Source organism: Amphiura filiformis, chromosome 15 (assembly GCF_039555335.1).
Source record: "Amphiura filiformis chromosome 15, Afil_fr2py, whole genome shotgun sequence".
Taxonomy (NCBI): domain Eukaryota; kingdom Metazoa; phylum Echinodermata; class Ophiuroidea; order Amphilepidida; family Amphiuridae; genus Amphiura; species Amphiura filiformis.
The window spans coordinates 731,773-752,588 of record NC_092642.1 but is presented as its reverse complement, the minus strand read 5'-3'; the positions used below and the strand labels follow the sequence as shown (position 1 = coordinate 752,588).

Below are 20,816 nucleotides of genomic sequence, written 5' to 3'. Positions count from 1 at the left end.
GGCCAGTGCTGACTTGGACAGATTGAATCAGATCGTTTCATATAACCAAGTATAGGCCTACTGCAATGTGAGTTCCTATAGTGAAGTAAGTTCTTTGTATTTATTTGTTGATATCATTCAGTTTGAGTATTCCAAGGCCAAGCTCTCCCTTTTAAGGGGATTTTTATTAAAGAATTCCTCTTTTTTAGACATTTCTTAGCTCGAGGCAAATAGCTTTTTCTTTAATTTTCAGCCCAATTTGAGCATATTTCAGTGCTTTTCCTCTTTTTTGAACAAAATTTTCTCTTTTTTCAATAGAGGTCACTCACACCCCTGACTACAGGAGGATGTCTAATAGACAACCTTACCGCATGTTTTTATTTACCAACAACATAATTAATTTGATATTGATTAAAAACTTTTGATCCAAACGCAAAGAATTAATTCCTACCTGGGAATTTTCAGATGGTACTCCATATCTGTCATCAGCAAGTGATTTTCTTGACCTTTGACCTGATAACAGACTCGTAGACTCCTGAAAGTTTGAACCGGCCCCCGTCTTTGTTGAGAGATGGTTGGTTGGCTTTGATGTGAACTGCTTCTTTGACTCCACGTTGGAACCACCTGCTGTCTCTGTCGAGTATGATGCGGACTTTATCCAAGTCCACAAAATGTCCCGGAGACTCGATGTGAATGCGGTTTGAGACCTCTGATGCTGTACGTACTACTGGGTCTCCTGTGTTCATTAAAACGTGTTTTCAGAGAGCGTTCAGTTTCGCCACTTGATATAGGCTTCTTTGCACTGTCCGGTACCGGTACCGGTTTTGCCCTGGCACGGTATATAGTTGTTGATGAAAGATGGAGTACCATCTGAAAATTCCGAGGTAGGAATTAATTCTTTGTGTTTGGGTCAAAAGTTTAAATCAAAATCATGATATACATACATATAGATGAACTTTCATGAACATAATTATTTCAACATCACTTTTACACAAGCCAATTTATGTTTGAGATAGACAAAATTGGAGCATCAAAAGACATCCCCATCAACGAAAAGCTAGAGAATAAAGGGAATAGGGGAAAATGCTAATTTGCGTTATGTAGGGCTCAAATGTCAAAATTGACCGTAAAACCCATACCGTACCAATGTATTCCTCTCATTATTAATGTAGGATTAAAAAAAAGTAGAACTGAATTGGTCAACCTGGGAGATTTACAGCACCCTCCTCCATTGATGTGTAACGCTTGTTGATCGAAAGACAGCCTAGGCTAATAGAAATTGGCACTCCATTGGTGTAGGTTGTACATGTTGTTGTGGACCAAATAATAAAAGTGTCCATAAAACATGTATGACCGGCACTTCGGCAGGGGTGATTCTTTGTTGGATTACTGAATGCGAGACGTCTCACCCCGAAACCTATTCGCCCCAAAAAAGTTCACCCAATACACATTACATACCACGACCAGTTCGCCCCAATACACGTACATACCACGACCAGTTCGCCCCAATTGACTCACCGTGTATAACGTTGCCGTAGCGTGCATAGTAGGCCTACTAGTAGTGTTAAACATGATGTAAATTACTTATAAATCGCCAGTGTAATAATTTATATAATTTTGCGTACAACTAGCAAAACAAACGCCAGCAGCAGCTTTGAGATGTTTTGTGGGTTCCGTGCTGTGCACCGGGCTGTGCACTGACTTTTGCCGCTTTTTGCACGGCGCGTGTAAGCGGCGGATATTTGCTGCCACTTCCGCGAAAACGCCGGGTGTGATATGTGTTCAATCCTGGTTCAATCAATGGTACCGTGACCAAAGCACGCAAAAGTGCCAGAACACACCGACGGCGTACCTTGCTTGACAAGTCCCAGGCCCATGGCCGTGTGCCTTACACACTGATGTACGATCGATTGCTTGACAAGTAGGCCTAGTATGCTCTCAATTTGATTAAGACCGGAGGTAGTGCCACAAAGAAGAAAAAATGCAATGATTTTGTTTGCAAAACTGGTTAAAGTCCAGTATTAATACGATTTCTGTCAAATTTTAATTTGGTTATTCTTTGCCAAATATTATTATAGTAACAACTGTCAGGAAAGTTTTCTGGTCATTCTAAACTGTGATGTTCTAAAATAATCAAAGATATAACAATTTTTAAATATTAGTCTCATATAATTATATATTCATCCTCATAGGCCTATAGCTTGATATGCGCGTTACAACTCTTTACAATAACTTATTATTATATATATCTTTAATTGAAATGCTATTATTTTAATTATATAATCATAATTTTATAATGTTTCAGATATATTGTACATTGTAATTGACAGTTATCATGATTCATTTTGTTCTTAATTTCTGCAACTTGCCTGTCAATCACAGACTAATTATGATTGATTTAAACACCACGGGACATCTTACATTGTACGATGTGTCCTAATCCTCTCAATATGCCAACAATTTTAAGGCGGGATGTTTTAACTCGATGATGTTAATACAAATGTCGGCCTTTATTTATTGATTTATATCATACGCTAATACATAAGCTGGCATAATTATTCCCGAATATCATGATTATATCGTTATGAACACGACAGAGTGCGAATACATAAAATTGCTGTTCTGAGTAACGCATGGCGTTTGAAAATCTTGGTACCATGCTCGACCAATGGGCTCAATCGATCCAATTTTATATCACAATTTTCCCCCGAAATACCAATGACCGCAATTTTTGGCAAGCTGAGGGGGGGCAAGCAATTTTGGCACGAATTCATGGGGCGTCTTTTAATAAAACGCTCTAAAAGGCTTAGGAAAACAGTACGGAAACGCTTAAAATGCAAATTGTCCTGCTCGCTGGGCTCGCAACATACATCTAGACCATTTAAGGTTTGCAATTTGGGATCCCAAAATTTGACATGTTCAAGGGGGGTAAAGAATTTTGGCGAGCCGAGAGAGACAAGCGATTTTGGCGGGCCGAGGGGGGCAAGCGATTTTGGTGAGCCGTTTGGAAATTTTACTCGGGGGCTCATAATTATTGCACAGCACCTAAACACGTTACACAAAATTGTTCCATTAATTGGATTTTTTACCCATGGTAGCTCCAATATCTTAAAAACATAATTAATTTGGCAGAGTTCAATGTAAGCTTTGACATTTTTAAACATTAAATAGGCTATCGCCCTTTTTTTACATTTTTAAAGTAAAAACAAAATTGAAGAAGAAAAAGTTTGTTCTCAGAGAATAAATAAATTGAATATCTCTTGTGTGAAATATTGTATTAGGCCTATATTAAAGCCACGATTTCTCCGTGATACGGAAAAACGGAAAATTTCACGGAAATCGGGGTTTGCCCACGGAAATTTGAAAATGCCACAAAATTGTAAAAAACTGTGTAAAATGTCTAACTGTTGTGTTGATTTGCAAAATAAAACAAAGAAAAGGGATTATTTGGCAGTAATCAACCATTAAACAACCCATTTTAGCATTAATTCTAGGCCTACTACAGTAAAGGGTAATACAAAATACACTTATAAAACATGTTTGTTTTCAATTTTCAGTGCTTTATAATTATTGGAAAAGCGGAAAATCACGGAAATCGTCCAATTTGTAACACGGAATTTTAATTTCGTAACATGGAGAAATCGTGGCTTTAGCCTATATTATGTTGTAAAAGAATTAAATAGGAAATATTTTCCATTTCAATTATAGCGGAAAGAAAACACATTCGGATTTATGCGGCGCAAAAGTAACATTTTCCAATTCGCGCTCAATTCTTTTATTCTGTTCAATACTGTTCATGAAGGTGTGCGTTGTGTAACTTGGGGTGGAAGGGTGTATAAAAATAGTTGTTTTTAAAAGGTTTAGTATGCCTGCAACGTCAGAAATCCCATTCTTGCATGAAATTGAAAAGTAGCCTATACATTACCGGATACATTACCATGCATGAAGATATAATAATGTCTATAATACATGCTGCATGCATGGAAGACACCATTTAATATCATGAGTAGGCCTAATGTTGGAAACTCCATTCTTCCATACCAGAAGTTCAGCTTTTTCCTCTGGTCTTAAATTAAAATAAATATCTTGTTGTTTTCTTTGGTTTTAGATATCAATAACATTTGTCAAAGTGTCAAAGTGATTTTCCATTTCTGCGCCAAATTTCAAGTTTGAGTATATGGGTGACCGATCATGACGATGTGTGTTGTGTGTGTGTGGGGTGGGGGTGTGTGTGTGTGTGGGGGGGGGTATACCGGGTATGGTTGTATAGAGAATAGCTAACCAAGCAAAGAAACAAAATTATTTGGGAAAGATTTTCCATTTAGAATTATTGGAGAAAGAATTCAGATTTATGTGCTAAAAGTGACACTTTTCATTTCCGCTCAATTCTTGTAGTATTTCAGTGTGTTTATACTGCTGAATGAAGGTGAGCTTCAGTATGGGGGGCGTGTGGGCGGGGCAGGGTGTGGAGGGGTGTTATTGTTAAGCGTTATATGCCTAGAGCGTCAAAAATCCCACTCCTACATTAAAAGTATACCGTACCATGCATGATGATATAAAATAATGTATGTACGTTGAAACGCATGCTGCATGCACTGCAAGACACCATTAAATCGTTTGGCTGCCTGCAGATCTGAACATATAGGACTTTTCCCACAAAATGGACTAGGGAGCAAAAATTTGCCTTTTGCGTGAAAAAAAGAAGGACGGGTCTTTGGATGTGCGTAAAGGAGCTCGTTCCTAATAATATTTTGCCAAAGGATAACCAAATTAAAATTTGACCGAAATCGTATTAAAGGGGCATTTCGTGATCCACAGCCTCATCCCCCCACTTTTCTCAAAAAAAGTTGAGATTTTTATATCACTGGAAACTTCTGGCTACATACTGTTTATGTACAAAATATTTCTTGCAGATTAATTCGTTTTGCAAAGATATCGCGAAATTTGAATTTCGTTCTGGTGCACCAGAACGAAATTACAACGCATTGTCTATGGAGCAGTGTAATACACATAATCGTGCATAACTCGCAAAGGCAAAATCGGAATCAACTGAAATTTTGGGAATAGGCTTTTTTCGTGGATATCTACTGAATAATGTCATAAAAAGAGATTGCTAGGATCACGAAACACTCCTTTAATAGGCCTACTGGGCTTTAATCAGTTTTGCAAACAAAATCCCAACTTTTTCTTCTTCGCGTGCCTCCCAATATAGGCCTACGTCACAATTTCAAAACACGGCCCGTAATTCTCGGGTCGTAAAAACATACTCGATAAAATAGATAAGTAACAAAAACCCATATGGATGGAAAAGTACATGATCAAAAATAAAATGTTTTCATAACATAAACATAGTCAGCTCAACTGAATCTCGGGCTGAATCACAAGGGTTTCTAAACAAATTCATAGCATTACACGTTTATATATATCACCAGCCAAATTGTTACAAATACTCAACATTTATTTAAAAACAGCACTGCATACTGTCTACTGAAAATACAAATTGTATTAATTACTGAACAATGGATTGTAAAAACATGACAAATTCATAAAATACAAAAATACATTTTAATGGCATAAAATTCATAGAACACCGTCAAATTTGTTTACAAAGACATAGGCCTACAGTAAATAAACAAATTAAACAACACAATGTAAAGTGATTCAATAATATAATAATAATTAAGATATGATTAATATATACTAGTACTATTAATAATATTAAAATGATAGTTATTTTTATTGTTATCATAAGAAAATAATAATAATACTATAATTTTTACTATAATACCGTATTAATTATTATTATATGAATAGGTCGTATTGATTATTCCATAATACATGAATATAAATGCAAACAATTGGAAGTTGTATTGATTGGCCATATGACCGCATGCACTGCATTCACGGCACTTTACAGTTTACACAGTGAGTCAATTGGGGCGAACTTGTCGTGGTATGTACGTGTATTGGGGCGAACTGGTCGCGGTATGTACGTGTATTGGGGCGAACTGGTAGTGGTATGTACTGGTGTGGGGCGAAACGTCCTGACACCGGATTACTTGATCCTATTTGTGACATCTCATAATTTACGCCACTGACACCTCACCTGGGAGCGTTTGAGCTGCAGAATATTTTAAATGAGCTCATTTGCATATTTTCCCTACATTTCCATTAATCCCCTCTCCAGTTTGCAATCACTGATCAACTTCAAACTTGGTCTTGTTATAGTATTACCAACCTTTGTTGTGGGGGCCACCTTAATCACGAACAGCGTAATTCTATTTTTTTTAGCAGTATTTCTCCAGTTTCCAACCTTGAATAACAAGTAATACATGTACATGTAGGGCCTATAACTTTTTTTTTTGTATTTTTTGTTCAAGTATATTCGGTACCCAGATTCCCACCTGAAAATTCAGTCGGTACCCAAGTACCGTACATTAACTGTTAGTTGAGAGCCCTAGTGCCAGTTAAGCTGAGCTTCAATTCTTCATAATCTTAAAAAATCATTACATTTTCATCATTATGGCATCCAAATCACACAATCGTGGCAATTTTTTACCATTTTTAGGCATTTTGGTGGCCATTTTAAAAAGCGCCCTCTATGTGGAGTTCCCACCATTTGACTGGGGTGGATACTTTTTAAATGATTCCTCACACATCAAAGTACAAGAAACCACTTTCAAATTTTATTACCCGTGATTTGGCCACAGAATCACTATTTTCACCCCTACTATTAACGGTGCATACAATGTATTTGAACCCTCATGCAATGGTCACATCAATGAATTATGTATATATGCACATGCTGTACAGATCCGTGAGCATACTCAATGTTTGTAGTGATTATTTGTAGTTGCTATGACCATTTCATTTGATGATGTCATCAAATGGTAGCTCTTCCTATTTTTGACACCAAATGTGCGAAGAGATCAATTAAGCCGTCTGATTTGGTAGCAAGTTCTGAGCACCAACACAATTGGTGACTGACACTGAGTTTGTATAGTATTATTGATCAATAGTATTGTGGATGATCAAGGGCTAATAATAATAATAATAATAATACTATCAGTCACTAATAATAATGAATAATATGATAATGATATACCGGTATTTATAATATAATTTTTTTTAAATAATATAATTTTAATGAAGAAATCTTTTAAAATTTATGTGCACATACTAGTTACATGTAGGCATAGATATGATACCAAGTGTATAAAAGGTATTCAACTTCAAGTTGTTGAACAATAACAGTTTTAGTCTCAAAACCCATTACATGGCAATTTCAAAAACAAATGCGGAATTTTTTTTAAAAATTGTTTTTATAAGATATTTATGCCTCCACCGCGAGGCATACTGTTTTTGCAATGTCCGGATGCTGTATCTATAGGGCATGGATGGCCTGATTGTCTTCAGTTTTTCGGGATGCATATATATGTAGGTGGGTAATGGTCAGAAACTCTAGCTACTTTTTTTGGGGTGGGGTTCAAGGTCATGTATACTGAGGTCAAATGCGTTTAATTTGGAGTTTTTTACCAATTTTGTATGCATAGTTTTTTTGGCTGGCACTGTCTCATTTTTTAACTGATTTTGAAAGTGATAAAATGCTCAGGAGGATCCCAGCTACTTTAAATTAGCTAGTACTAGTACCCTAAGCTTTTTGTAACATCACCCTGTTTTTGACAGTATGTACAGCCTATCTCTATTTTAAGTATCTAGAATAACGAAGTAGATTTGAAAGAAATCGTACATTAGGGCTTTCTAAAATTGCTTTGTCTCTTTTGTCAAAAACAATTTACAAAACAGGTACCGTATTTACAATGTAGAAAATCTAAAATGCTGTCCTGTAAAAAAAAACCCACGAAAATGTTGGTATTTAGAGGAGGGAGCTATAGTGAAATTACCCTATAGCCCATTTGAGGCGAATCTTTACAGAACATATATGATTGTTTTTTTACAGCTCATCCTTATTGTATACATGTCTTTTGCATTAATTAATGTGGATATAACATAATTAGATACTTCCATGACATTATATGCTTACAAAAAGGCAGGTAATGTGGTGCCATATGAAACAAAACAAACTAAAATTTGATCAATATTTTAAGCTTGTGAAACGAGCAAGGTGTTTGTGGGTCTAGAAATTTACATAGCATGTATGGTGGAAAGCTGAACTTGTGTGAATTAGCTTCTTGACTCTAAATGCCAACTGGACTTTTTCAAATTGTGAAAAACTGTTGCTGTAAAAATAAGGCAATAAAGAAGCCACAAATGTCATGTGTCGTCAGAAGAAGAGAAATGATGTGTCGTCATCTAGATAACAGATGGTGTTGATATAATTACACACAAATACAAAGAATTAATTGTATCTTATATCTTTTAAGGGGGTACTACACCCCTGTGGTAAATTTGTGACTATTTTTGCATTTTTCTCAACAAATAATAACACACTGGTAACAAAAGTTACATGTATATTATTGGGGCAAGGAATCCAATTACTGCACTGAAATTTCAGTGACTCAGGACAATTGGTTCAGTATATATGACAGGAAATGAGGTACATCCTAGGGGTACCTTATTTCTTATCATAAATAACAAACCGCTTGTCGTGGGACACTGAAATTCCAGTGTAGTAATTGGATTCCTTGCCCCTATAATATACATAATTTTTGTTACCAGTGTGTTTTTAGTTTTTGAGAAAAATGCAAAAATAGACACACATTTATCGACTGGTGTAATACCCCCTTTGTAAGAAACCAGAAATGTACTCTAATTTACTCTTATTGTCGCCTGATAAGGTACAATTCTTTTTGTATTGGAGAAGTCATGTACAGTATGTACAATGTGTGGAATGGACTGTGAAATAAAATAGAACTTGTTAAAATATAGTTCAAACTAAATCTTTGACAATTGTATGGTAATCAGATTGAGTTTAGACTGTCATACATTGTTTGTTTCTTTTTAAAATATGAAATGATCTAAAGTTACATGCAGCATTTGTCACAAAATTAAAAAAATGAAGGAAATCAACACAACTATACTTGTCAAATTCCTCCAATTGCTAGTGGAAATCTCCAGTGATGATGTAATTGGATCACAGTCACAGATATTTTAGAATATTATGTACGTTTAATACAACATAACTTTTGAATTGTCTTTTTTTTTCATATTGTACAGGTATCGATGCTCGGTTGAAATTTAGTATTGAACCATTGCCAGGGAAGAAAGCATTTAGACAGGTCAGTATTGAGAAATTCCTTAATGTTCTGTGTGCAAGCCATGTAAAGCTTCAGCGTAAAAGTCTCAAGTTTTGAGATAGTTTCCCAAAATATTGCAAGCTATCTTAAAAAAACCCGAAACAATATTAAAAGGTTTGTTTGTACTCATTTTAATGCATTTTTCATGCTGATTCCAAATATGATCATGAAAATTTACATTTTTGAAATAAAATTTGAAACTTGTTGTCTGTGGTCGTCTGCAGGGTTACCTGAATGGCGACTCCATTTGAAATCTACACCCCTTGTGTTGCTGATTAAAAGGGCATTTCGTGATCCACAGCATGCATCCCCCCACTTTTCTCAAAAAAAATTGAGATTTTTTATATCACTGGAAACCTCTGGCTACATAATGATATATACAAAAAATTTCTTGCAGATTAATTTGTCGTGAAATTTGAATAGTAATTTCTGGTATATACCAGAACGAAATTACAACACATTGTCTATGGAGCAGTGTAATTCACATACATAAGGCCAAGTAAAAATAAAACATGTTTCACGTCCGGTTTTGAAAAAAAAAGGAGGAAGAGGAGGCTTTTTATTTTCTATTTTTTATCATAAAATTAAGTGTAAATACCCATACTTAGAGCTGTTTTAGCGTATACAATAATGCCTAGAAAAGGAGGAGGCCCTTTTTATTTGTTGTTCTGGGAGTTACACCCCTCTAATGATCACAAAACCTTCCTAAAATGTTTCTTGTATCTTAACAAGGCTATAGAAAGCATCCCAACTTCCTAGACATATTTTTTGAAAAGTTATAGCTAAATTTCAAAAAATAAAAATATATTTGAGGAAACCTCAAAAAAGGAAGCGGGAGGGGACGTGAAACATGTTTATTTTTTTATTTGGCCTAATCATGCATTATAACTCGCAAATGCAAAATCGGTATCAACTGAAATTTTGAGAATAAGCTTTTTTCGTGGATATGTACTGAAAAATTTCATAAAAAGAGGATGCTAGGATCACGAAATACTCCTTTTTGAGGTCATATCTTCAATTTGATTTGATTGGGGAAAAAAATCATTACCAGGTATTCTTATACTGACAATAAAAAAACACTCAAAAGGAGGCCCAAAACAAGCTAAAGGATGGCTTTTGTACTGAATATAAGCGGAGAATTGGATGAATACAGTTGGATCAGTCAATACAGTCACAATAAGAAGAAGTACTTAACTCAAGTGGATGGGTTCAATTTGGCTTCTAATTGGTCTTACATTATTCAGGAGTGGTTCAGTTTGCTTTTTTAATGGTCTTAACTTTTGAGTGTTTTGGTCCTGCTTTTGAGAGTTTTTTTTTATTGTCAGCCACTGCTAATTTCCAATTGGAAAATTAAAAGAAGGACAAGTCTTCCAATTGAAGACACAGTGTTTGCAATCATTCCCGGGCAATGATTTTGTCAATCCATGAAGCTTTTGAAATTGTATGCTTGAATAAAGATGGCAGGCATGGTCGCGAGTCCCAATTCTCTATTCTGTGGGATACATGTATGTATTTCATTGAACAGTCTACCAGAAATATACAGCATATTAGACGCATTATATGTGCGTGTAGTACACCTAGCAAAAACAAGAGCGATAACCGCACCATAGCTGAACCATGTGGCTTCGGCAGTATATTGTGGTAGGCCTATACCACTGTCATCATTGCATTTAAATTTCAGCTCAATTGAAGCATTTTGAAAACTTGACATTTGACCCCTTTATTGCCCCTTAATGACCTTAAATGAATTTTAAAATATTTTAAACATGTTTAGAATGTCATAAGGATCATTATGCGTTTAAATTTCAGCTCAATCGGAGCATTTTGGAAAACTTGACCTTTGACCCCTTTATGACCCCTTAATGACCTTAAATGAATTTTAAAATATTTTTTAAATGTTTACAATGTCATAAGGATCATTGCATTTAAATTTCAGCTCAATTGGAGCATTTTGAAAACCTTGACCTTTGACCCCTTTATGACCCCTTAATGACCTGAAATAAATGCTTGAATGTTTTAAACATGCTTAGAATGTCACAAGGATCATTGCATTTGAATTTGAGCTCAATCGGAGCATTTTCAGTTAAAATGACCTTTTTTGACCCCTGTGACCCCAGGATGACCTCTGACGTTTGGAAATATTTTATTATATTCTTTATGTTTTCCTCTTTCATATGACACCACTCATGGGGTCATACCTTCGTGGCATTTAGAGATATGTCCATTTCAGACCAACTGGTTAGTCAGTTAGTAAGCTAGTAAGTAAGTAAGCTAGTAAGTAAGTAAGCTAGTAACATTCACTCATATAGGCTGATACCATTTCATGGTTCAGCAAAAAGTAACTACAAAGTTTTAGAGCCATCATTGTTTAAAATAATATGCAAAATTGTTTTGGAAGATGTCTTCTTTCTCTCATAAATTTGTGAAAATTGAGGGGTCAATTTAGATCCAGATCATCCAAATCAAATGTTGCACTTTAAAGAACTTAAAATTTCATCATACAGTGCACAGTACAGTGTGTGCTCAAACAATCATTACTATACAATGTAGTTGTCAATATCATCAACTTCAACTATTGACTGGGATGAAAGCAGTCATCTTGGCCCTAAATCTCAGTTGTTTCTTGCTCAATTTTCACAAATGTAGTGTCATATTATAAAGAAGACATCTTTCATAACAAAATTTATGTTTCAGATATTTGTTTTTATTTTAACGACAAATGAGGAATGGCAGCTTACACAAAGTATCGTTACTTTTTGTGCTGGGTGTACATGGTTAAAAACATGTATGGAAAACCCATTGAAGTATGAATATCAATTAGGAATGAAACTATATCTGGTTTTATAGCAGATATTTCACCTGCTATATAGATGGCATCCCTAGTGACATCATATATAAAGAATAATTATTGTCATATGTCATCAACTGGAAAATGTATCTAAAAGCAAAAGCAATATAAAACAGAAAAATAAATATGGGGTTTGCTACATAGAAACTTTCGGCTGATCAAATGCTGCTTTATCAGGAAGAAGAAAGAATTAGGCCCATAAAAAAACTGCTGTGGAAACTGCTGTATCAGTGTAATTATTGCCAAAAATTATAACCTCCCTCCCTTCTCACTTATTCAAAAATATGGGGATGTCAAATAATTTTTCAAATTTTATGTGGTCTTAGAAGCATTGTTAAAATTGTTTATAAATATTTTTCTCATTCTTCGGAGCCATTTTGTAGTAAATTTGTACATACATGTACATGTACATTAAATCAGGGGCGTAGCAAGAGCCTTGGGGGCCATGGACCCTGAACCCTCAGGCCCATAGACTTCATCCATCCTGTTCACCCACTTCTTTGCCCCTGCATTACAGTATCCTCATCAAGCAGGATATCGAATAAGGTGTTTGCTTGTTGTTCCCTGTATTAAGTACACTGATCTGATGCACATATATATAGCTTTGCTCCAAAACCAAAAATATGTTTCCACTCAATGACATGTCCCCTCTGAAGAGCCTTGGAAGGTAGCTGATGCATCAGTGAGTGATTCTAGATAATCACATACATGTAGAGTGCAATCCTGGAAAAAAAATAGATGGCAGTGGCACATGTGTACTAAAACAATAGTTAAAATATGTGTGCCCTATCAAAATTGGAAAGCCGGTTGAAACATGCATGCGACATAATATGTGAAGCACAGACTCCCCCTGTATCTCACCCTTCCCCACTCCCCATCTTTCAATGTGTGTGTGGGGGGGGGGGGGGTCTCTCACAGACTTGTTGACAACATGGCTTGGTCCAACATTGAATTGGGGAGCGGGGGCAGAGATATACCAAAAGATAGGCAAAGTGTGCCAACCTTTTTTCCTAAATAAGGCCAAAAAAAAAAATTGTTTGTTTGTCCATAAAGGCTTATGAAACAGTTGGGTCGGTAGGTCGGATTTTTTTATATATTTTTTTTTACAGATATTGCACTTGAAATTGACAATTTGAAGACTGGTAAATAAGTCAAACACACAGCACTTTACTGGTTTAACTCTTGAGATGGTTCTGCATGTTATACTGTTCATTTTCTTTACATTTTCTTTTTAAAAATTTATACTAACCACTGTTTTACTAGCACATTCAACGCAAATTATATAAAAAAAATTAAAAAAACACAGTCGGGACCAGGGTGCACGGTCGGTCGGACGTGGACAAACAAACAAATTTATTTTGGGCCTAACTGCACTGATGATGGTGAAATGCAAATCAATTTCTAATGAAATGTGGCATGTACTTTTGAGTAATGTAGAGCAACACTTAAATATTCACTCGAAATCTATGTTGTCATGGATCACAGCCGGCACTAGAATTCTTGCTCCTTTTAAAAGGAACATGCAGTGAAAAAAATTTCAGATCTGATATTTTTTTTGCCATACCGGTATGTATTTTAAGTTTACGCATGTCCCAACTTACACCTTATTCAACCAAATCTGTTGTTTGTCAGGTCAACCGAGCAATTTTGACAGTCTATTCAGACATTACATCCCCCATAGAATTCCATGTTTAAAAAAAAAAACTAAAATAGCCAGTGGGGTTTCTTTTACATTACCTCATTATTTTGGCTTAAAATGTGCAGAAATCTTTCCTGGCAATTATATATTTTGACATTTTGAATAAAAGAATAACAACATTGAAATTTGATGGATATTTTACGCTATGGCGTTTAAAAGAAAATATTTTATTAGTTTTCTAGAGAGAAACCCCAGATTACTTTAAACCCACTTTTGCACAACATTATTGCTATGTGCTGTGATTTTGAGACTTGATGAAGGTGAATTTGCCCAGCAAACCACTGCAGACATGATTGATAAATGAATCAGTTAAGCTATGTGACAGTAAACATGGTGACAATGGACAATTAAAGATCTATAATGTACTATATGCATCTTGGTATATACCATTAACCTTTTAAATACTCCAAATGGAATTTAGCATATACTGTAGACTTGATGTGAAGGAATTTCCTCAGGGGCCTGCTATTTTTACCATGGATAATCATGGTAATGAACATCAGTTTGAAAACATGACGGCATACATCATGAACTGCAAGAGTAAATAGTACATGTACACATTCAGACATGGATAAGGCCCTTCACATATTGATTTAGTGTTTCCCTCCCGCATCCAAAATGAGAATTGCAAAATATTTAATTATTTGATTTTTATTTGACATTTTCTTTGAAATGACATTTTAATTACATTAATTTACTACGGTACTTTCTTACTTTGGTCATCCTAACTATGATGCTGAACAAACAAAGAACACCCCTGCATTATTACGATGTATAAAATCAACCATAATTGTGGGATAGGCTTTTACAATGGGAATTCATAACAATTAGTGGGTTTTTAGCGGACTTAAGGGGCAGTCTTCAGTGAACGGCTCTTTTCAGAGCCATCAGTAGGCAAGGGGTGGCCTACATGTCTCATACTTAAGTATTTTGTCCTGAAGAAGTCAGAGCTACTCCTGACGAAAGCTTGACAGTTCTAAACTTGTCCAACGGCGAACCCGCTAAAAACCTACTAATAATTATCAACCATAATTGCAATATAATTAAATTCGCAGTGCCAAAATGTACTTTTGATATTGGCCTGTGACCACTTGTCTCAAAATAGAGAAAATAATAAGTCATCATCATCATCATCCTTCGGCTGCGGAGCAGGCGACTACAAGTTTCCTCCAGCTACATCGGTCTTGAGCCATTGCTGATAGTTGATCTTGACTCAGCATGCTGTCCATATCCCCCAAAAGACACTGGATATATTTCCAGAACAAGGTTCGTTGCCATCTGGGTTTCCACTTGCCATGAGTTGGGACATACAATGCATACTCTTTTACTGGCTCATCGTCAGGCAAGCGGAGTATATGAACAAAATTCAGTTGACGAGTCCTGGCTTTCTCAATTTTTAATCAGTTGCCATAAAATGTGTCTTATATCGCAAATTTCAAAAAATCAAAATTATTTGATATCAGAAGGACATTCCTCATATTCAAAATGTAATTCAATATGTCTGATGTGCTCTCAGGTCCCACAAAAAATATGTGAAAACGTCACTATCCACTATTTTGGGCAAACCAACCATTTGATTTTTAAAACTAGTATTTTTGATATCCTTTTCGGTCACACATGCCGACTCCCATCTTTCCATTAAGGCCCCCCCCTCCCCATAAACGATGATAAGGTCAGAGCAGAGACTTGATGGATCAAGGCTCTGTAAATATTTGTAGTTGGCTATAAGCTTGTCAGCTAAGGTTAAGTAGGGCATATGTGTTGATCCAGTGAAAACCATTGGCGTCTCATCATCATCATCATCACCCATTCTATATCATATTCTAGACATCGCCCCACTTAGATTATTATAATTTATGTGGTGAAATAGATATATGAACACTCAAATCATGCAAAAATAAGTGTTTTCTGGGGTGGATATTTCATTGTTTAAAAAACTACAGGAGGTAAATTTGAAATGCAAAAAATTATGATGCAAAATTTATAGGTCTATACATTATTTTGTTGTGTGATTGATTTTCTACATTTAATTATAGGACACCTTAGCTTGTATGTGCCTTGTCATAAACCTACTACAAGTTACTACTATATCAACTTGTAAAAGAAAGAACTATACAATAATCTTGGTGAAAATGTTAGCACTGATTAAACTGGCACAACTGTATACCTTTAACAGGTAAAAATGCTTGGTTAAAACTGGCAGGCAAGATTAGACTAATAAATGGGCACCATGTCTGCATGTATGTATACAATCCACACAGTATTGAGGCACTTTTTGGTATCGTATGTATGCAGTAGATGAATATTTTACATATTTATAAACTCATTGTTGGTATCATCATTGTCATCATAAATTGGTGTTGACATCACCTGCATCTTCATGCATACATGTACAGTGTAGGAGCATTTCAGTATTACTGTGGATATCCTAAACTTTTAAAAGTTTAACAGACCCACCCCTTTATTCTACCTTTAACCCTTACACTGACAAATGCCACAATTTGTGGTGGTTGCGAGGGCACGCACATGATTGTGTTTGACACAAATGTACATATAGGCACATAAGTCTCAGGAATGGCAGTGATTCGGATGGCATAGTGTGCTGGAATACTGGTCTCTGGGCCAGGCCATCGCGAGATAGTTCTAGCCCACCCCTAATGTGCACTTTTTGTTCACATTTTTTCTCCCGGACTTAGTTTTTGTGCAAAAACATAGACAAAAACATGTTTTAGGGTAAAGTAAATATTGTTTGTTTGTTTGTTTAAACAGTCGCTCCGTGTGGAGACACACTTGGGTCCTGATGAGACCAGGCTCAAACAAAATGCTCAAGCCAGGCTAAAAAGCCTATATAAGCATGGTGGCCTGTATGGAAAGAGAAGTGAGAAACAGATTTGGAGACAAAGGACAAGGAAAAGAAGGCCACTCCCAACAAAACAATTTTACTGTCAGCCTATAGCAAAACAGCTCACCTCTCCCTTTAAATATAATTCAAATTTTTTAGAAGCATATTTTCTGTTTTAATCGTCTCACTCTGGGGAAACCCTTTGGAAATGAGAATTCAGAGAACAAGTTTTAATTTAAGGTCCATTAAAGACACTTAATATTGGACCACACTTCAGCCATATTTGAGGCATGACCTTTTACATTTGAGTGTGAAGATATTTTTACAAGGCGTAGACTGTATTAGCCATACATGATATATGGACTGTATTGAGCTAATATTCCAGATTTTAGTGAAAAAGGTCACCATCAGAGAAGATATATTACCCTCCCAGAATCCTTTGCAACATGATACATCAACTCCTTTGATCAAATGTCACTCCCATTCCTTTGTACAGGTTGCCTTTGTTTTCATTTTGAGAATATACTGGGTTGATTTAAAAACAACAACATATTTTACAAGATCTGGATGTGCTCTACTGCTCTGTGCGTTGAGGTACATTTCGTCACTATCGAGTGATATCGACCCATGTTGCAGAGAGTAAATCACTACAGAAAATTGAAATAGAAGAAATGCATTGTGGGAAGTGTAATATATCTTCTCTGAGGTAACCATACTATTTTATGGCTGACTAGATTTATTCCACGCATGACATTAAAAATAGCAGTGCGCTTTATTTGCAAAGTTCACTTAATATCAGCTGTTAAGAATAATTATTCACAAATTATGCATATTTTTGTTTTTAATTCCATAAATGGACATTGTACAATAATGTAAGGGAATTATTTTTAATCGGCTCTTTTGGCTGAACATTTTACATTTTAGCTTCACTAAAATACATTTTAAAGGTGGGAGGTCCGATTTATCACATTAGTGTTTTCTATCATAAATTGAGGCCTAGCCAGTACAACAATCTGTTTCTACTAAAATAAAGAGATATCTAGCGGTATAGATATTAGAAGCAAAAATGTGTATGATAACAATGCCCCATAGAACAGTGCATACTTCCAGCCACTGGTGCACACCCATGCCAACTACCATATTTTTGTTCATATATGGTCATTTTCACGGTAAAGGGTGTAACTTTTGATTTTTAGGGTCAAAATTTCAAACCACTTAAATATGTTTCTGTTTACTGAAATCATGCATAGAAGCAACTTAATTTCAAGTAAAATAATGTTTCAAGGCTTAAACCTTTTGATTTCTAATAAAAAATTTGACATTTGCATAACATTTTGGTTAAAATCTAAGAAAAATGTATTTACATAACCTCAGAAAATTTTGACATGAAAGCTGGAATACATGTGAAATTCCATTCCAAAGTAAGTCAACAGATATAAGTTAAATTTTATACCATGTTTTGCTATGTTTGTAATTGCAGTTTTGAAAATTTTAACATCAAGTGTCATTTACAATGGAAATTTCCAAACCTTAAACATATTTTTTAAGTTTTAATTGGGTTCCTAAAATAATTTGAATGTCTAACTTCATGTACAAATACTACTTGATGAAAGGAACCTCCCAGCCAAGTTTCACAGAAATTGGAGTTATTTTTAGAATTGGCAATTCAAGCGATTTGTGTTTCGGAGGCTTCAGTTAACAACACAGGTGATCATAAAAGTAAAATATTTAGCTAACTACTACAAGTTGACATAAAAAAAATAGGTAAAAATATCACAATTACTAATTTTCATGCTTTGCTTCTAAGTATTGAATTTCAGTTGTGACAAAAATTAAATTATCACAGCAAGTCATTTTTTTGTTTCGAGGCTTCATGTTAACAATTGTTAAACATTGCAGAAGTAGTTTTTTTGAAAACAACAGTGTTGGGATCATCTGAGCTGTTATTTTCTTGTGTGTATTGAATCAATGATTCTATGCGGCAGATATTGTAGATTTATCACACATTAATTTTTTCACCCATTTGTTAAGTATGGTGTTTTTTGCATGTGAAGCCTCCGAAACAGGCTTTTTAAGGTGTCAGTATATTTTTCAAACATTAACCATAATGTCAATTTTTTTTTAAATTTATGACATTCTGCACATATCAAGTAATAATTACAATGCAGATATCAGTATGAAACACACCAATTTAGATATGCATAGATGATAATTAAGTTTACTGTTGTTTCGGAGGCTTCATTTGTTTCGGAGGCTTCAATTGTTAACGGAAAGTTTGTATTGGGTCCCATTTTCAAACGGTGATATATATCTCCACGATTTAAAAACATGTGACTTAAGGATCTAGTTTGCTACATTTTAATAAATAGATTGGATGAGCTCTTTTATTTATATTTGCACAAGCTTGATGAACAGTTTGTTTCGGAGGCTTCAAAAAAGTTAACGGAAAAACGGCTATTTGAAGTCAAGATTTTATAAAAATTTTAAAAGCTTGCAAATCGCCTAATTTTTTGTTACCCATTTCAAGTTAAGATAACAACTGTTATGAATCAAGAAGAAGTGAAGAAATAACCAAGAATTATGAACCAAAGCTACACCCACAAAGTTTGTTAACAATTGTTAACGGAAAATGAAGCCTCGAAACGATAAATATCAAGTCCGGTTCTCAAAAAATACAGGGCCGTTCACAATTAAATCTAATGTGGCAGTGTTTACTGAACATATGACTGTACTTTCAGGATAAGAAAAATTATCCATGAACTAACTGAAGAAAACACAGGGTTTTACAAATATGTTACTGTTTTTTATAGTTTTTCAAAATGGCAATATTAAGTACATTTAAGCCTGCTAAAACTGAACGCAGTAACTCCCAAAGCTGATTATGCTACCCAAGGTAGCTGCTAACTAGATGACTTATGTGGCCAAAAATTATGGAATTCTGTGGCTTTATTAGAACACTACGGATTAAAATGTTAAAAATCCAAAGTTACACCCTTTACCGTGAAAATGACCATATATACACTGCCTAAATTAAACATATTCCAGGCCTAAAATTTGACTGGTGTTGAGAAAAACATGAGCCATCCATCCAACCTTCATTTTGGACGGGCAGTTTGCTCCTGGGACAAGCAAAATTAATGGCTGTGACAAATGCTGAATTCTAAAAAATAATGCTTGAATAAGTTCTGTGAACTCAAAAGCAATGCCAGACTAATAAAACGAAGGCAATAGTTATTTGAATAGACTGATCCCCCACAAGGGGCAGAGGTCTGGTTTATGTTTTCAGGGTCAAATTTTGGACTGGGAGTTTTGGTAACAATGACAGGCACTTGTCAAATTCTATCTAAGACCCTGCTTTCACCCTATTCCAAAAGTCTGTACTTTGATAGGCAAATAAGGCTGCATATTATACAAATATTAACTGTCTATGGGTGTGATGGTCGAAATATAATCACTCGGTGAAGATGTATTGTTCCATTCCACGAGCCGGAACAGCGAGTGGAATGGAACAATACATCTTTCACCGAGTGATTATATTTCGACCATTACACAAATTTAAGACAGTTAATATTTGTTTTATCACTCATACATGAAATTCTGTTGCTCAAAAATACTATTTAAGGTAGGAATACATTTTTTCATCAACGTAACACCATGTTTTGCCGTGACATACTTAACATTTTGGTGTCCACCCCATAACTAAATCGGTGAGTCTAAGAGTCAGCGCACGGTTTGACGCAGGCGCACTATGGCGCAGCACTATGATGGTAAAAACTATCACACAGAGAGGCTGATAGTAAAATGATAAATGGCTAGGCTATCAACCAATGAACTGTCTTGAATTTATGTATGAGTGATATAAATCAAAATGATTGTTCTCCATCTGTTTTGGTGATTTTGTAAAAGCCTGCTTCTTCAAACACACCTGTCATTGGATTCCCTTAAAAGACCAGACCTTTAAATGTGAAGTAAATCGATAATTTCAAGTGGATCAAATGGTGCGTTTGGAATATGCAGGTTTTTCAAAAATACAAATAAATGTATGGAGAGACTCATTTTGATACAGCCAGTAGTTATGTGATGCAGCTGTCAATAATTGGGTACACATGTCCAGGGTCTTAGCTAGAAATTCAGGTTTGCTGGTCATTTGAATAAATGTGTCTGTCCCAATTTGACCTTTAAAACATTTAC

General features: G+C 35.2%; 1 protein-coding gene across 1 annotated transcript in view; it reads left to right on the top strand.

Annotated features, from left to right (window-relative positions):
- LOC140171121 (TBC1 domain family member 30-like) overlaps positions 1 to 20,816 on the top strand; it is a 60,365-nt gene that overhangs the window by 16,423 nt on the left and 23,126 nt on the right. The window contains exon 3 of the mRNA XM_072194303.1: positions 9,157 to 9,218. Coding sequence (XP_072050404.1) covers positions 9,157 to 9,218 — 62 coding nt within the window. The remainder of the gene's footprint in view (positions 1 to 9,156; positions 9,219 to 20,816) is intronic.